Source organism: Poecilia reticulata, chromosome 7, assembly GCF_904066995.2.
Source record: "Poecilia reticulata chromosome 7, P_reticulata-male-v2, whole genome shotgun sequence".
NCBI classification, from domain to species: Eukaryota; Metazoa; Chordata; class Actinopteri; order Cyprinodontiformes; family Poeciliidae; genus Poecilia; species Poecilia reticulata.
In genome coordinates, this window is record NC_088836.1 from 20,391,804 (window position 1) to 20,408,499 (window position 16,696).

At 41.8% G+C, this 16,696-nt stretch overlaps 1 protein-coding gene across 2 annotated transcripts in view; it reads left to right on the plus strand.

The window, feature by feature from the left end:
• Positions 1 to 16,549, plus strand: part of zbtb46 (zinc finger and BTB domain containing 46) — an 89,238-nt gene extending 72,689 nt beyond the window's left edge. Inside the window, exons 5-9 of one of the 2 annotated variants that reach the window (XM_017305708.2) lie at positions 1,800 to 2,122; positions 6,666 to 6,708; positions 6,794 to 6,919; positions 11,379 to 11,554; positions 12,314 to 16,549. In XM_017305708.2, coding sequence (XP_017161197.1) covers positions 1,800 to 2,122; positions 6,666 to 6,708; positions 6,794 to 6,919; positions 11,379 to 11,554; positions 12,314 to 12,754 — 1,109 coding nt within the window. In that variant the 3' untranslated portion in view covers positions 12,755 to 16,549. The remainder of the gene's footprint in view (positions 1 to 1,799; positions 2,123 to 6,665; positions 6,709 to 6,793; positions 6,920 to 11,378; positions 11,555 to 12,313) is intronic. The other variant, XM_008413919.3, reaches the window with a different exon arrangement.
• Positions 16,550 to 16,696: the final 147 nt, after the last annotated feature.

Below are 16,696 nucleotides of genomic sequence, written 5' to 3' on the forward strand. Positions count from 1 at the left end.
CTCAGCGTTCATCCACAGTGGTGTCATTGTTTTACTCAAATGTTGTTAATGAACCCATCAGAAACTTAAAATGCCATGATATCACCATGATCTAAGTTTTCACAAACATTGTGTCTTTAAACAATAGGACTATTGTTTAAAGACATAATACGTAGTGCACAGCAGGGTACAGAAAATAACACAGACTGCTCTTAAAACCATCTATTTATTCTGGCATTTGGCAAATAGTAATAATTATGGTATCATTACTAACCTAAAACAAGAAAAGTTTAGTCTGATGTCACAGAGAGAAAAAAAAAGGTGTATTTGTATACATTAATACATTTGAAACCTTATTTAAACTTGTGGTCAAATGTACATATACATAAAATGAAAATAGAAATGTGAGTTTGGACTATATTTACATTTGACCATATGTTCTTACATGGTTTTATGTCTGTCAGTACCTCTGACTTGAATTAAAGATGCTCATCCAAATCTTGTTAAATGTAAGTGACATTAAAAAAACCTGGTATGTTGGAAAATTTAAAAGTAAATATAAACAATGTAGTTCACTTGGGGGGAAAAAAAATCAACAACCATACATTGGGAAACTAAGGAAGATGGGATAGAAGATGTGTGCTACTAACTAATGTAGCTGACACACTTCTGTCAATAAATTGATTCCCCTGAAATGCTTGTATATCTTATACCAGGACAGCAGTCCAATTAAATGGCCTAGTCACGCCACAACCTGAGTTTGTCTTAACTCAGTAAAACTCAGACGCCGTTAGAGCCAGCTAACAACGGGAGTTATTCCATAATAACGCGTCTGACAGGTGTCTTCTGCCAGAACGCCATTAGTTAATGAGCTGCTCTGCCTCACCTGTAGCTCATTCGTTTACTCTCCGCCTCCACTTCCTCTTCCACGCTCCTAAGGTTTTTCCCTCTGCCTCTGCTGGGGTGGGCGAGAAGGAGGACAGGGATTTTGACTCTTGTGTGTGTTCTCATTCAGTGGGAGTGGGGAGTGTCAGGCGTGGTAGTTTAACATTCCAGGAATCAAACCTCATGTATGTGTGATTCTATCCATTGTGCAGAGGAGGGCAGCGAATGGCAAACCCACTGCATAACTCCGGAGACATTCCCCCCCCCCAAACACAAACATACTGTAAGGCAACTTGCAACAGATTATCTTGTTACGAGAGAAAGAAAGAGTTTCACTTGTGCTCTGAGCTAACGGTGATATTAATGTAGCAGAAACGCTCGTGTGTATGAACTGAAATTTCAAATTCTCCAGCCAGCGTGCCTTCACTTGTTGCTGGTAAACATCTTACACGCTTCTTGTAGTCATCCTTTGCCCAGCTTGTACAAAAAGTGTTCAGCTGAGCTGCAAGATGGCTCTTCTCCAAAACTATTTCCCTCCACGCTACAGAGGATCCTCAAGCCCTCTCTCCTTATAAGCATTTCACTGCCACACACAAACACACGCACATGCTCTCCCAAAACACACACACATGCTGCCATCCTCTGTGCACACATGTGGGTGGAAGGAGGAGGAGAGCAGAGGAGCAAAGGAAAAAAAAAAAAAAAAAAGGGAGAGAGAAAGAGAGAAGTCCTAACCCTTTCCCCTCAGCTGGTGGAAAGTGAAACTTTTGAGTTTTTCTTCCTCCCCCTCTCTGCAGTGTTTGATAGCGTAGCACTGGCAGCCTCTGTGTGCCCCCCTGCCCACTCTCTCCCGTTGTGTTCTGGTGGCCCAGCTGCTAGCAGGGTTGCAGTTGTACGTGAGTGGGTGGGTGAGACTCGTTTCCTGTGCTCCTCAGGGCTCCGCTCCAACAACTACTGCAGCGCACTCCGGCCAGGGGCCACGGGGGCCGCTGTTCATAACAAACAGGGCGCTGGTTCCTCTCCTCCTCTTCCTCTTCTTCCTCCTCATCTACCACCATCACCACCACCACCACCCCATCTGCCATCATCAACATCAGCATACTGCCCACCCTCTCCGCCCACACCACTGCACCTATCCGAGCCTCGGCCCCTGGAGGCCCCTGGGCTGCGGGCCGGGGCGACACCGCTGCACTCAGAAGGACTGGACATGGAAGTAGAAGAGGCTCCCGAGGGCGCAGAGCCCTCCGCCTTGCCGGAGGTAAGCACACCGAGCTAAGGTCAGCTCCACAGTGCAGGCTGCTCACTGGGTGCCACTCCGCCTGAGAGATAAAAGTTTGAAACAAGGGAGTTTAGCACCCAGGGGGCAACTTCAGCCTGCTTCTACACACTCAAGGGGGTTGAGACTAGGCATGGGCCGGTTACTGGTGGGAAGGTCTGATAAGTATATATATATATATATATATATATTACTCCAGTCAGAAACGACTAATCAGTAGCATGTAAAGCCAGCATGTTTGATTGTGGTTAGACCCTCCCCCTGGCTCTGATTGGTTGTTTCTGACTGAGTGGTGTATTTCTGCAAATGGCAGTAGGACGACCATTTGGCCAAAAAGATAGATTTTTATCTGTCACACACTATAATATCATGACATAGAGTTTTAACATTTTAACAAATATGTAAAAAAAAAAAAAACATTAAAAAAGTTACTAACCACACTTCAAGGTGAGGAGTATCTTGCTTGGTGACGATTTTACCTTACTATGGTCCCAGTCCGTCAGGGTGGAAAGAGCGAAAGAGCCATAAAGCAAAGCTCTCTAATTTCCTATTTGTCTACGTTTTGGCACTCCCCTGTAGATACGAAATGCAGAAAAATCAGACCCGGGGAAAAAAGTGGTTGAATAAAGTTTCCCCACAAGGTTGCTGATCTCAGACTTTGCAGTGGGATGAAGTGTCCTGAGCTGCACACTGAAAGGAATCACTTGAGGTGATTCAGGTATCTAATGAGGAGGCCTCCCTTTGGAGGTTATCTTGAGATGCCGTATTGGGAGGAAACCACGTGGCACATCAAGAACTCATTAGAGATGCCACGTTTCCCTGGGGACGCCTCGGGATCCCACCAAAACGAGCCGGAGAGGAATGTCCAGGTTCCCTTCTTAAACCTGTAAAACCTGCAGCTCAATCCTGACCAGCAGAACACTGAGCTATGCGTAGATATAAACAATCCATTTAACATTGTAGTTTTCTGTTCACAACAAAAAGCAATTGCAGTTTGTTTGTTTTTCTTTGTCCCAGTACAACAATATTGTGAATTAGTGGCACTTTAACTTCAGGTTATCGTACCATGAGAATCTCCTACCGGCCCATGCCTCGTTGAGAGGTGCAAAAAAAAAAAAAAAAGGAAAGTTGATGTGGGGTAATTTTTCATCATGTTGCACCTCTATATCTCATTCAGCCCTTTTCTGTGTCTCTTTCTTGTGTGAATATGCTACATTTCCTGCTGCACAGAAGTTAACAAAGCTGCCTGTTTTTTCTTTTGCCTTTCTTTTATGCTTTTGACTCTCAGTTTCTTTCAGATCGCTGTCACCCTTCCCTCTAGTCTCCTTTCTCAGGCAGTATTTTAATATAGCCAGACCCAAGTTTGCCTTGAAGCAGGGCGTCTTTGCATGGCATTAGAGATAATGTAGTTTATAGTGGTTACATCAGTGATGACACCTTTAGTCACAATGGCAGCATGCGCCCAGAGATAGCAGATAACGGGCAAAGGTAGTGTGATGAGACCGAGTAGAATCAATACTAGAAGACAAAGAGAGGTTTGGTCTTGTGGCTCAGGAAATTGTTTGTTCTGCTGTGTGTGTGTAGGTGTGTGTGAGTGTTTCTGTGTGTATGTGGAGGAGAGTGGGCGTGTGTGCGTGCGTGTGTGTGTGTTGTGCCAGCTTGTGTGCGTGCGAGCAAGCATTTAGGAGCAGCATTTGATTTCAGTGGACCTGCCTCCCAACAAGCCTTCCTATCTCTACGGACAAGCCATCTGTTTGCCCAGTGCATGGTGTTCTGTTCTTAGAGAGGAGGAGGAGGAGGAGGAAGAGTGAAGGAGCTGAGTAAATAGGCGGGGGTGAAGGAATGGCACGGGTATGGTGTGGATAGACGGGGGTAGAGTTTTACTCTGGTGCAGAAGGGATGAGATGGGTTTTGGCTGCACCTTACTGAGACCTCAAAAGATCTGCAAGCATTAGTTAGATGGTATTAAGGCTTGTTATCCCGCATCTTTTCTAGTTCTTCTTGGTTCAACACATCAGAATCAAATGGTTTGTAAAACAGGCCTCTTTAGAACTTAAAGACATGCAAGGAAGTAATTTAATCGTTTGAAGCATGGATAGAAATTACGCAGAACCCCGACACTTGAGGGTTGTAGTTTCCCATCCCTGCATTAAATAGATAGTTTTGGACTTTTGAAGTGAGATGTAGGTGACCTGCAGCAGCAGATACCTCTCTTGGGAAGTTCATTAAGTGTCAATTTTATTTGGTCCTGCAGCCTAAAGCTAATGATTGCACAGGGGGTACAAAATCAAAGCTGATTTTTAATATCCTAAATAACTCCAGTCTTAAAAAAGTAAAAGAAAAATAAATATCCCAGAGGTTTAATGAAAATGAACTGTTAAGCTGTGGTAATGTTTGCATTTGATGATGATTTTCACCAAAACCAACAACTCTTGCATGGTTCATGAAGGTGGCAGATGGGGTGCCAAAAGTGATCTTCCTGTGAGAATTATGCACGGAAACATCGGTCTGAATTGATACCTCAAATGACTCAATTACTAAAAATAATGTAGGAAATAATTTTAAATTCACTGCTCTGGTCATTTATTTCGTGGATAACAACTATCACAGTTTCCCAAATTCCCTGTTCCTCAGATTGAACAATCCAGTGGCTTTAAGCGCCTGTAAATACAGATTGTCTACCAAGCCCGGGAGGAAATAAATTACTTTTTAATGAACATGACACATTCAAATGAAAGAATCTCAAGCTGATGGACTTCTATATTTCGAATTTCTATGATCCTATGACCTGCCGTTAGATTTATTTCTTTGTCAAATATTTTTCCAAAACAACACAGATGAAAATATTGGGAACAATCGAACAACTTTAGGTTGTTCTTTCTCTAAATACCTGTTGGGGAGGATTTTATGAGAACAAAAACCTGTTAGTTGATGCTCAAGACATCCTGACAACTCAATCTTTGAACAAAGACAGGGCCAATTCAAAGGAAGTTTAATTTTAATCCACTGTACAAGACAAATAGAAGCGTGTAATCAAATCCCGCCCAATCTTAAATATAGATTCTGTTCTGAAGGGGGGAAAGCAAGAACATGGCTTTTGCTGATTTTTCTTTTGTGATCGTAAATATAAATAGGCAAACTTCACAAAAAATCTACAAAAATCTGGACACCGGGTGTACTACATGCATATTTGATTACTCGGTTACTTGAGTGTTTGATTATTAAAATATTCAACAGCTACAACTTAATAAAGAACAGAACATGTAAAGCATTGTCAGGCAGAGTAACTGTATAATGTAAAGGTGAAAAACAAAATTATTCTTGTGCTTTAAGGTAACACTGTTTTATTGATTTTTACACTGCCGTGATTTTCTGCAAGGTCGCTGCTCTGACCAGAAACACTTTACATGCTTTGTTCTGTGTTTCACACAGGAAGACCATTGGTGCTGCACCACCACCTGCCTCTGTTTTATGTGTAAATAATCCTCAGCTTATATGTAAATCTACACACACTACAACTGTGTCCACAGTTTTTTAAGCTCATAAAACAGTGTTTGCATAGACACTTTGATGTTCCGTGGTTTATCCTTCCCATCAAATTCCAAATTGTATGTAAAATTAAGGGCCTTGAAAATGAATCTATATGTAGCGGCTTTTTTTGTGCTTGACTTACCAAAACTCATGTTTTGTCAAAAATCATAGACTGCTATTATGGATTTGACTTGCTGACAGAATCAACCAATAAATTCCCACTTATTCAGAATTTTAAAATGAACCTTTTCGCTGCGTTTTTCCCTCTAAACCTTTTTTGTTGAGGATTTTAAACATGACCTGCAGAGGGCAAGCAAATCAGTGACACTTAAATTGTCTTTTACCACACTGTCAAATTAAAGGTCACCATGTTGCTTCGTGATTTGTAAAACGTACAAATAATAATAATAATAATAATAATAATAATAATAATAATAGTAATAACTGAGCTAAATGTTTTGCAATGAAATGTTCAAAATGTTGTCAAAGCTGACAGAAAAATTGAGAAATTTTAATCTCGGAAAGTGTTTGATTTAGAAATACAAAAATATTTGGAACCTTGGTCTTTGTCCCTCTCTGCCTAGCTGTTAGCTTTAGCCTCATGGACAAGTAATACAGACTCACGCTAAAGTAAGCAACTGCAGGTAACCTTTCAACAAGCCTAATTTTAAAAGTCCTTAGTGTACCCATTAATAACATCTCTACTTATCAGTGTCAGCCCCTAAAATTATGTAGTATCTTAAACTCTTTTATGACTGCAGTTTTTGTTGTTTGCTCTCTCTTCCTGTTTCTCTCTCTTTTAACCTGTTTTTGCATAATTATGACCATGTTTTCCTTCTTTGAACTTTTTGTTTCTTTATATCTGGTTTATGCATGTTATAAAAAGGGTTTGCTTTCACAGCTTTACCCCCTTCCTGCCTTCTGCATGCCCAGACAACATTCCTTACAGATTGCATAAATGTGTGTCGCATAACGGAATATGTTGTGCTTACAGGGGAGCATAAAGGAGAGAGAAGACATGAAAGACTACAGCACAGGTAAAGTTCAAAACTTAACACATAGAGAATGTGTCAAAATTGGAGTTTCATTTTTGTTTCTTACTTAAACTCCTTTCTATTTCAGCTTTGGAAGGTGACCAGTCCCCTATCGAGAGGGATCAGATGGGCGAGGGGAGTTGTGCCGGTGGCTTGTCAGTGCCTGCGTCAGTGTCCGTACCTGGCACGGGATCTAAAGGGCCGCTCGCGCTGGGTGAGGAGGCTGGATCAGGGGAAAACGTCCTGCCAGAGCACGGTGGCTTCTCACAGGGGCTCGCCTGCTCCCTGTGCAAACGGCTGTTCAGCAGCCTGGAGCATCTCAGGGAACACGAGTACCACCACACCCTGTCTCTGATGGCTCTGTCCCTGGACTGGCCAGGCATGCCGGGTCCTCTCCACCAGCCGCGTCACCAGTCGCAGCCCCAGCCTCCCCTCTTCGGCCAGTCCCTCTACCGCCCCGGAGTGGGTGAGCCCGTTCCGGCCCGCTACTTCTGCTCCCACTGCCCCGCCAGCTTCACCCTCAAATCCAACGCGGACCGTCACGAGAAGACCATCCACTTTAAGAAGAAGCTGATGCAATGCGTGTACTGCCTGAAGCACTTTCGGGATCGCACAGACCTGCACCGGCACCTGTCCTCTGTGCACTCCAAAGAGAGAGGGCACACCTGCCCGGCCTGTGCCAAGGCTTTTAGCACCCAGAAGAACCTGGCAACGCACGTTAAAGTGTGCTGCCAGGTGGCCTTAGTGCCAGGAGCCATACTGGGAGGCAGCACTGGAATGGAAATGTCTCAGGGTGGGCTTACAGACCCGCTGTGGCGGCTAAACCAACACCTGAAAGTTGACAGTTACAATGGCAGTATCGACGTGGAAGGCCTGTAGAGTCACTCATACCCATTTGTAGTTAGAATTATACCTTCACTTGCATTTCACATTCATGCCAAAAATGCTTTGTGTGGTGTTATTCTCTCGGAATGGAAGAATTCCTTATGATCAAAAGTGTGGAGCACTTTTTTTTTTTTTTTTTTACACCTTGTTAAATATCATGCAATTAGTATTATGTAATAATAACCCATTTAAACTTATGACAGTTTGTCAGAAGTGCACAATTGCTATGCAAAAGGAATCCAACGGAACACCCATTAAACTTTTGACCCATAATTTATGCAATGTTTGAGTAGTTTTAGTAAGAACTATCTGAACCCATAAACCAGGTGAATAACTTTTCACTGCGGTGCCGAGCCGACAGACAGGGGGTGTATTTTCACTTCCTCAACTTGAATCGCTTGTCTGGTTCTCCGACGCCAGTCACCACTGTGACTAACGCTTTCATCTCCTTTTTAGGCAGAGAGATCTCAATCTTTGTGTCCACCCATGCATTACGCGCACAAAGACGTTAAAACTGAACCCATACCTGTCAGGCATAGTGGGTTGAAGCCCAAACAACCACACCACCTGCAGGAACTTTGCAGGACTGCAAAAAAGAGTAGAAAATAAGACTTTTTGCACCCGAGTCACTATTATATAGAATAGTAAGATAGTTTCTAAAAAAATCCTGTGATAGGTCCAGATAAGATGGACTCACAGCAGTCGCTCTGACGCTCTGAAGCTGTCAGATGAGCACAGATGGAGAGGATGTGCTGAAGAAGACAAAGCCTGCTTAAAACAATAGGCCAGCAGCAGCTTGGATGGGGGTTGGTTGGTGTCATTTTCTCTCCTTATTCCGGCCACCTTCTTAGATCCAGATCTGTGAGTGCCGTAGTGGCCGAGCAGGGCAGGACCTGGGCAGTAATCGGTCCTCCACGGCTTCGGCCCCCCCTCTTGACCTCTTGACCCCCACATCTGAAGTGGAAGCGAGGGCCGAGGGGCAGAGGCCTGTTAAACCAGTGGAGCTCAGTGATGTCACGGATGCGGAGCGATAATGGCGCTGTGGTGTGCTCGGGGCAGAAAATGGGGAATCAAGTGAGACAAGTGGAAAAACGCATATGAATAATAATAAGGGAGACAGTGAGGGCTGTGTTGGTGAGCAGCAGTTGGACTGAACAAGAGCTTGACAATCATTGCTAATGTGAATTCGCACCAGTTTCTGCCAAAACACTTTTGTTTTGAGTTTACGATAGTTGAGCAGCAAAATATAGTAAAACCCGGTATTGAAAACTTGTCTTTCTCAGTAAATGTATTTGTCCCTGGGCTATTGAGATGAAATTCATGTCAGATGTTGGTAATGACCTAAGCAATACACATAAAGAATCACAAATTAACTCAAAAATGTGTGTGTGATAAAGTGGATTGACAAAGAACCATGAATACGAAGACATGTTTACTAAAATGCATGAAGCATTTACTACAAAAACGTTTTTGGTAATAACATCTTGAGGACATCTTTTTAGAAAAACTAGTGACATGTATCATTCTGGTGTAATTTTGACCCTTATTTCAGCAAAAACTGACTTCAAATCTTCAGGAGGTCTTTATGCACTTTAGTTTTGTCCACAGATAAATTGTACACAACTCAAGTAATTAACTGGACCAATCTAGAAGCTTTCTGTGGATTTTAAGTTTTTATTGTTGTGTGTTTGGAAACATTGTAGGACTTAAAACCCACTCACTTCATGATCTTATAAAGGATGTCTCGGTAAATTTCTCCATCTATCCTTCCTTTAACCGTATGAAGTCTGCTGCGCTTTGAAAACCATCACATGACATACGCACCTTTTAAAGTCGCTGTTGATGCAGAGTTTTTATGGTGAAGTTTAGCATCATTCCATCTCCAAACGCACTGGGTGCGGTGACGTCCAAAGAGGGTCATTTTAGTCCCCAAACTGTATAATTTCATTAGCTTGTCCACATGTTCTGCTGCTAATTTTGAAAGAGCTTTGAATAGTTTTTTTTTCCTTCAACAATGGAGCCTTGTGCAGTGAGTGTCAGTGAGTGTGCACAGTGGCCATTTGGTAGTGTGCTTGCCTTTTTGTTTTTGGTCTTTCTAAAGTTCTCTGTAAGTGACCCCTGGCCCTTAGACAATTCTGATTGTTCTTCTGAGTTCGTCTTGCAATGAATTTGTCTTTCAATGAGCACCAGGATGTGGCTGGTATGTTGTAAAGTCATAATCTTTCCACGTCCAGGTTTTTAACCCGTACAGTACGCATTGGAACATTAGGAGATTTAGAAAGGGCTACATAAGTGATGTATTGGAGCTTGTTCTATGATACCTTGGTAATGAGAGAAACCTTTTTATAAGCTACCATTCAGGACCAAAACAACTGATATTTTCTGACAATGATAGGCAGGATATTTGCTTTCTAAATAATGGGAGATTTTAGTTATTCTCTTGGGTTTTTGTGTATTGTTAAAGCTTCTCATCACAACTACCCTGCGTTATTTCACTTTATTTCCTACAACGTAATTCATAGATGTATTTCTTTGTGGTAGTGGATTACTTGGGTTTTTATCAACATCTGCTTTGGAACTTTATGTGTATGGAAGCATTAGAAACAAATATCCTGAGAAAAACTGTGTTCACTTCCTATTTTTTCTGCCATATTGTCTTGTTACAACAAAAGTTTCTCAAATACACCCATACTTTGAAGTAGATGCCCATGATTCAGGTATTTACCTGCTTTTGTCTTTTTAGGTGCTCTTTATTAAAGCAAAACTTGAGCCCATTGGGAGAATTTGTCCCTTTTCTGTTGCAAATGCACAGAAAACTCCCAACTGCCAAATGCTTTATGAAATCCCATCTTCAGGTAGCACATTTTGCAGCTGAACAGAGTCACAGGTTGATGGAACTCAGGAACTGAATGGGAAATCTGCGGAGGTAGTTGTTATGTTGTGGTATCTGTACGTTTGAATAAGTGTTATAAGTACAGGAAGATATGTCCAGATTTAGGTTGAATAATGTATCTTTGAAACCCATGTACTGTTCAGACATCTGTATGTTTTTTTTTAAAAAAACAACAACAAAAAAACTGTAGAATTCATGCTGTGATTAAATTATGGTTGAAAACTGAAATTTTGTTGCAGCTCCTTTTTTCCCCCCACCCCACATTTGTGTTTTTTCACACATGCACACTGACATTCACGAGAATTCGTCTACTTCAGAATTTGAAAGCCTGAATCTGTTGTGCGGTTTATTTGTCCTTGCATGTTTTTTCTTCTATTTTCTTTCCTTTTTTTTTTTTTTTTTGATGTGCTGTCAAATGTTTAACGAGAGCCGAAGCCGATGGAGGTAATTACAAGCGATGACCCCCTCCTTTGTATATGCAGTAGACGTGCACAGTGTGTGTTGTGCCTTTAAACCCCCGTCACTGTAAAATACAGTTTCCCCTCCATCGTGTCGCTGATTTTCTTGTCGTTGTCTGTGTTTGCCTTTCTGTCTGTGTTCTCGCAGTCCACACCAGAGACCTTCTAGAGCACCTTAGGCAGACTCAATGTAGTGTCATGTGTTTATAGTATCGCTATGCCTTTATTGCTTTAGCATGGAGGAAGAGCTTGTTTCCAGGGCAACTGTAGCTTTGCCTGGGATTGGGATGACCATGGGAATTGATGTTACATTTCTAGCCCATGCTGCTAATTAAAAGCAATAACTGAAAAGAGAAGTCATGTTTTTTTTTCTTTCAAAGCTAATCTTTTGCCTCTTCCTTTTCTTTTTCTCCTCCCTCCCTTTTCTGTCCTTGCAGTGAACGACTTCACAGTGATCCGTAAAAAGTTCAAGTGCCCATACTGCAGTTTCTCTGCTATGCACCAGTGCATCCTTAAGAGGCACATGCGATCCCACACCGGTGAGAGGCCATACCCATGTGAAATTTGTGGCAAGAAGTTCACCAGACGGGAACACATGAAGAGGCACACGCTGGTGAGTGCTGTCTTGCAGTCGTTGCCCCCTAGGGGTGTCCTGTTACAAGTGTGCATGTGTCATCAAAAAAGAAAAAGAAAAAAATCAGTTATTCAATTTGAAAAACAAAATTGATATTTTCTGGGGGATTTTCTGTTCCGTTTGATGATTATGGCTTACAGTTAATGAAAACTCAAAATTTTAATTCTTGGAAAGTTTTAATACGCGTGCCTAATAAAAATAAAAAATTGCTAGAGAAGTTAAAGCCACTCATATGTGGTCATTAAGCTGAGTTTTGATACTTTTAATGGCGTGGGCAGGTGTCAAGACCTGCTGGAAGATGAAACCAGCCTCATCATAAAGCTTGCCAGCAGAGGGAGCCATGGAGCTCTCTAAATTTTTCAGGTTTACACCTGGGAAGATTTTATCCTTGATAAAACACATTGGACCAACACTCGCAGGTGACATGACTCCAGTAAGTCATGCCTTACTGACTTACTGTGTAATCTTTATCATTTATGTTAATAAGTTTTTAAAATGGGGTTATGTAATCTTAAAATTTTCTTAGAAAATGTGTTTTATTAGCTCTGAGCCAGAAATATCAAAATGAACAAAAAATAAACACTTGAAATACATTTTCATGATACATAATCATGACGTATCATGCATCTATTTAGATGAGCTTCACTTTTAGACCTGAATTACTGAAACTTTAAAAAAAATAATTGTAATCCAAAGTGTCACTGAAAAAACACGCAATGGTGCGTCTCCGTCCCACAGGTCCACAGCAAGGACAAGAAGTACGTGTGCAAGGTGTGCAGCAGGGTCTTCATGTCCGCCGCGAGTGTTGGGATCAAACACGGCTCTCGGAGGCATGGGGTCTGCGCCGACTGCTCGGGCAGGGGCATGGCCGCGCTGCTGGACCACAACGGGGAGACAGGCGGGGACATCTCCCCCGAGGAGGAGCTTTATCCTGGGGACCGGTTTCACGACGACCAGGCGGAGTGCGATGGGGACGGGGAGGGGGAGGAGGAGATGATGGTGGAAGGGGACGGTGAGATTTTGGGAGAAGGGGAGGAAGAAGCAGGGAAGTGGAAGGACTCAGGGATGGCCGCCGAGGCACGCAGAGCACTGGACAATGAGAAGGAGGAGAGCGACTCCTCGGCTCAGGAGGGGGAGCAGCAGAATGGGAGTGAGAAGGACTTTGCTTGGATCTCGTAGAACCCATCAAGCCTCCTGCTTGTGGCTCGTCAACCAATCTCTGGAGATCTCCTCTGATCTCTCAGGCAGATTCCTCTGCTCACTTTACCCACTCGCCCACCCACTGTGGGCAGGCCTTCCTTTGTACGGAGATGCTGTAGGGTGATGCACGACAATGATCGAAACACTCAAACACTCCACACACGCACACGCATACACACTTTCTCAAGCTTGACCGCCATAGAAGAAGAGTAATCAAGAGATGGCTTGAGTGCAAGGCTTTTTTCCGCTTACCTCCTCCACTTCAGATGCAGTGTTTTTGTGTTTCTTCTTCTTCTCGAGGGTTCAGGCTGGAGTCCAGCTGTTTTCTGCTCTGTCACAACAGGTATCGGGCTGCCAAGGACGCAGCCGGCGCTAGACTGCAACTTTGTAAGTTTGCCATCACAATCATCGCAGAAACCAAGGATCACAGGCAGAGTAAGGGGAGGGACAGCCAGGAAAGGAGGGCGTCTCTAAGCGAGAGTCTAAATCTATTGCAAAGATCAAGTGTCAGGGTTGGGGGACTGCGAAGCCCCAAGTGACACATTTTCTTTTTTGAGTCCTACTGCCACAGACTTGCACTTTAATGACAACTGACTCCTATCAAAGTCCTGAACCCATGGTTTACATTTTTAATCTGATCTTTACTTACCTGAACAACTCGGTGACCGCACCTACCTTTAAGGATGTACCTTATGTCTTCTCTGACTGTTATCGACAGATAGAAATCACTGAATCTTTGTGCAGATTGCTGATCATAGAGCCTATGCCTTTTCAGTGGGGTCCTTAATCTTTTCTTCTGTTAAGTTCACCACCTGGTTTCTATTGATCCATTCCAACAGAAGCTGGAGATTTGTACATAAAGATGTAAAAGAAAGGGGAAATGAAAGGCTGTGTGAGACAGAGAGAGACAGAGAATGAACTTTGCTTTTACAAATTGGGGAGTTTAAAACAAAACGTTTCTGCTCTGACAGTCGATGCGAGCGCACAGTGGACCTACCTTACACTAACAAACACTCTTTGTCTCTCTCGCTTGTCTCTCGTGCTGAAGTTTGTGAAGATAGGACCTGTGAGCCAAGTCTCTCGCACCTTTTTTTTTTTCTCTCCCTGGTTTTATTCTGTTTTGTTTGATTTCCTCCTTACTCAGACGTGTAAATTCCAGTTTCTCCACACAGAATATGCAGACACTTTTCGCGGCTACTCTTTTGCGTGCTCCAGTTCCTCCTGCTTTGCGAGGTGTAAAGAAAAAGGATCAACGTTGTGCTTTAAATTCAGAGATTTCTGTATTTGTAGAGAGTGTAATATTGATTTGTTATTTATTGAGAACCATTTTTTCCCCCTCTCTCTGTGTGTGTCTGCGTGTGGGCGTGTGTGTGTGTGTGTGTGTGTGTGTGTACGTTTGAATGAGGGTCTGGCGTCTAGAAAGAGTCTACACTGATTTTTAAGATTATTTCTGAATTTTTTGGCAAAAGTTATTGACAATTCAAGTGAGGCCGATGACATGTCTTATTATTATGAATAACTATGATTATTGTTGTTGTTGTTACTATTATTAATTATTCTTATTAAGTGCTGGATGCTAAGCTTTACTGTGTGTTTCTCTTTTTTTTTGATATTTTATATCTTGTACAAAAAGAAAGCTTTTATACTTTGCCTTGTTGTGGATAGCAAGCCATGGGGCTTTTTATCAACCTTTTATTGTGTCGGTTTACGCTTTTTTCTGTCGTATTTACTTCTTTTTTTTTTTTTTTTTACTACTGAGGGGGAAAAACACACTCACTGTCCTGCTCCTGTGTTGAATATTGATTGAAACATTTATTCAGCTTATGCTTTTTACACCACTAATGTACACTAATTGATTATTATGGAACCAAAAAAGGAGAAAAATATACCAATCTAGTACGTTTGTATACATGAAGTGCTTTTGTTTTGCGGTCTGTGTTTTAACCAGTGCTTTTTGCCTTTATAGTCGTGGTAAACGGTTCGTTGTTGGGTTGTTTTTATTTTATTTTGTTTAGTTTTTTTCCCCACGAGCCTGTCGCTATTCATCACAATCGGATTAAAGAAGTGCACATGTTTTTTTTTTGTTAATTATTGTTATAAATGAAGGGTTGTGTGAGAGGGAACAGCTAGTTTTTTTGAAGACTCCAAGCAGATTAGATTTTTTATTTTATTTCTTCACAGTTAAAGTGACACACAGTAAAGCAGCTTGCAGGCTACACACTCCTCTTTAACGCAAGTGTGTTGAGTCTGCAGTTTGGATCTCGATCTTAAAAAAAAAAAAAATTTGAAAAATGGAAAAGAAGTGCTGCAGCTGTAACATGTTGTGGAAAACATGTTGCCTGTGATGGTTGCACACATCAGGCTCTCTGCTCTGCTGCCAGTGCCATGGACTGCACTTCTCATCAAAAAGAAGAAGAAAAAAAAAACCCTCAGCACAACTTGTGATGCTTTCTTCATTTCTAGCAGCTCTGCTATTCAATGTGTTGTTGATCCATTTATCAAACTGTTCTTTATTTCTGGGGTTAAACAAAAAAAGACAATGGGGTAGAAGTTTTGATGAATGTTAGTGATGGGTGTGGAAGGAGCCCATGATCAGTGACAAATCTCTGTCCTGCGGTGCTGTTATGGCCACTGAGAGACATCTGGATGTATGTTTGATTCCCCCGGACCCTTCCCACCCCACACTTTACTCTCTTCTCACGACCTGTGCTGTATGTCCTCTTCCTCATTCCGGGTTGTACTTCAGGAAAACGTCCGCCATCGACCCCTCAATATGTGCCTCAATGACATTTTCTTTCACCCGCGTGCTTGCGAGACGAATATTTGTGTGTGTGGATAGAGATTATGGAGATGTGTTTTGTTTTTTTTGTTGTTTTTTTTTCTCCTGAGAAGACAAATCATAACGGGGCAACTAGATCCTCCCTCCTTTTCCTTGACCTTTCGTGCCCTGATTCTGTGGTCTTAACTTGCATGCCTGTGTTCATTTTTGTCATACCAAAGCGACATCTTCGGCATCTGCGCACGGCGGTCTCATTCCACACAATGCAAAACTGGAAAACTGTTTGCTCTTTTTGCAGATGAATATGGGTATTCTTTGACGTGTACAAACTGCAATCCTCATTCAGCCTGTATAGCTTGACTCACACGTGAAAATCATGAAGCCATAGATATGGGTATATCTATATTCTACTATATTTAAAAAAAAAACAAAAACAAAAAAAATTTGGCGCTTTTTACTTTAGATTTTGTTCTTCTACTAAGAGTGATGTGTGTATACCTTCATATATATGAATTTATATTACTATTATATATTATTTATTTACTCTTTCAAGTTTCAAAGGGTCTTTCATTTGTAAAAGGTCACACTTGAAGCTTGAGGTTTGTTTATTTTTGTTGGGAATATTTGTTCAATATGATACTGACTTTATAATGATTATTATCATAATCCTGTGTTTGTAACAAAATGTGGTAAATAATCAGAAAAAAAAGAAGAAAAAACTGTCCTGTTTTTACTCCTGTTTTGTTTTTTTGGGCAGATTTAAGTGCTCTTGTGCTGATTTTTATTTTTTATTTTTTGTTTGTTTTTTTGGTTGATAGTACTGATCACAGAACATTTTTACGGTCAACCATAAGCCTTCTGTTTCGATGTTGGGTCGAGCCCGCGAGTTGTCCAAGCCTCTTTCTAACTTCATGTTTAGTGGAAGAATTAGCTTGACTATTATTTGCAAAATCCAATCAGTCTCAATAAATTTTGAAATTGCTGCTGTAAAGACATGAGCAGTGTCTACTGTGCTTTTTTTTTTGTTTGCTTCCTTTTGTCCACTGGGGGGCGCAATAGACAATTTAGAAAAAGGAAGAAAAAAAATCCGTTGGGATCATTTTTGTCAAATGTTCTCGTCTAAATCACCAAAGATCCAGACA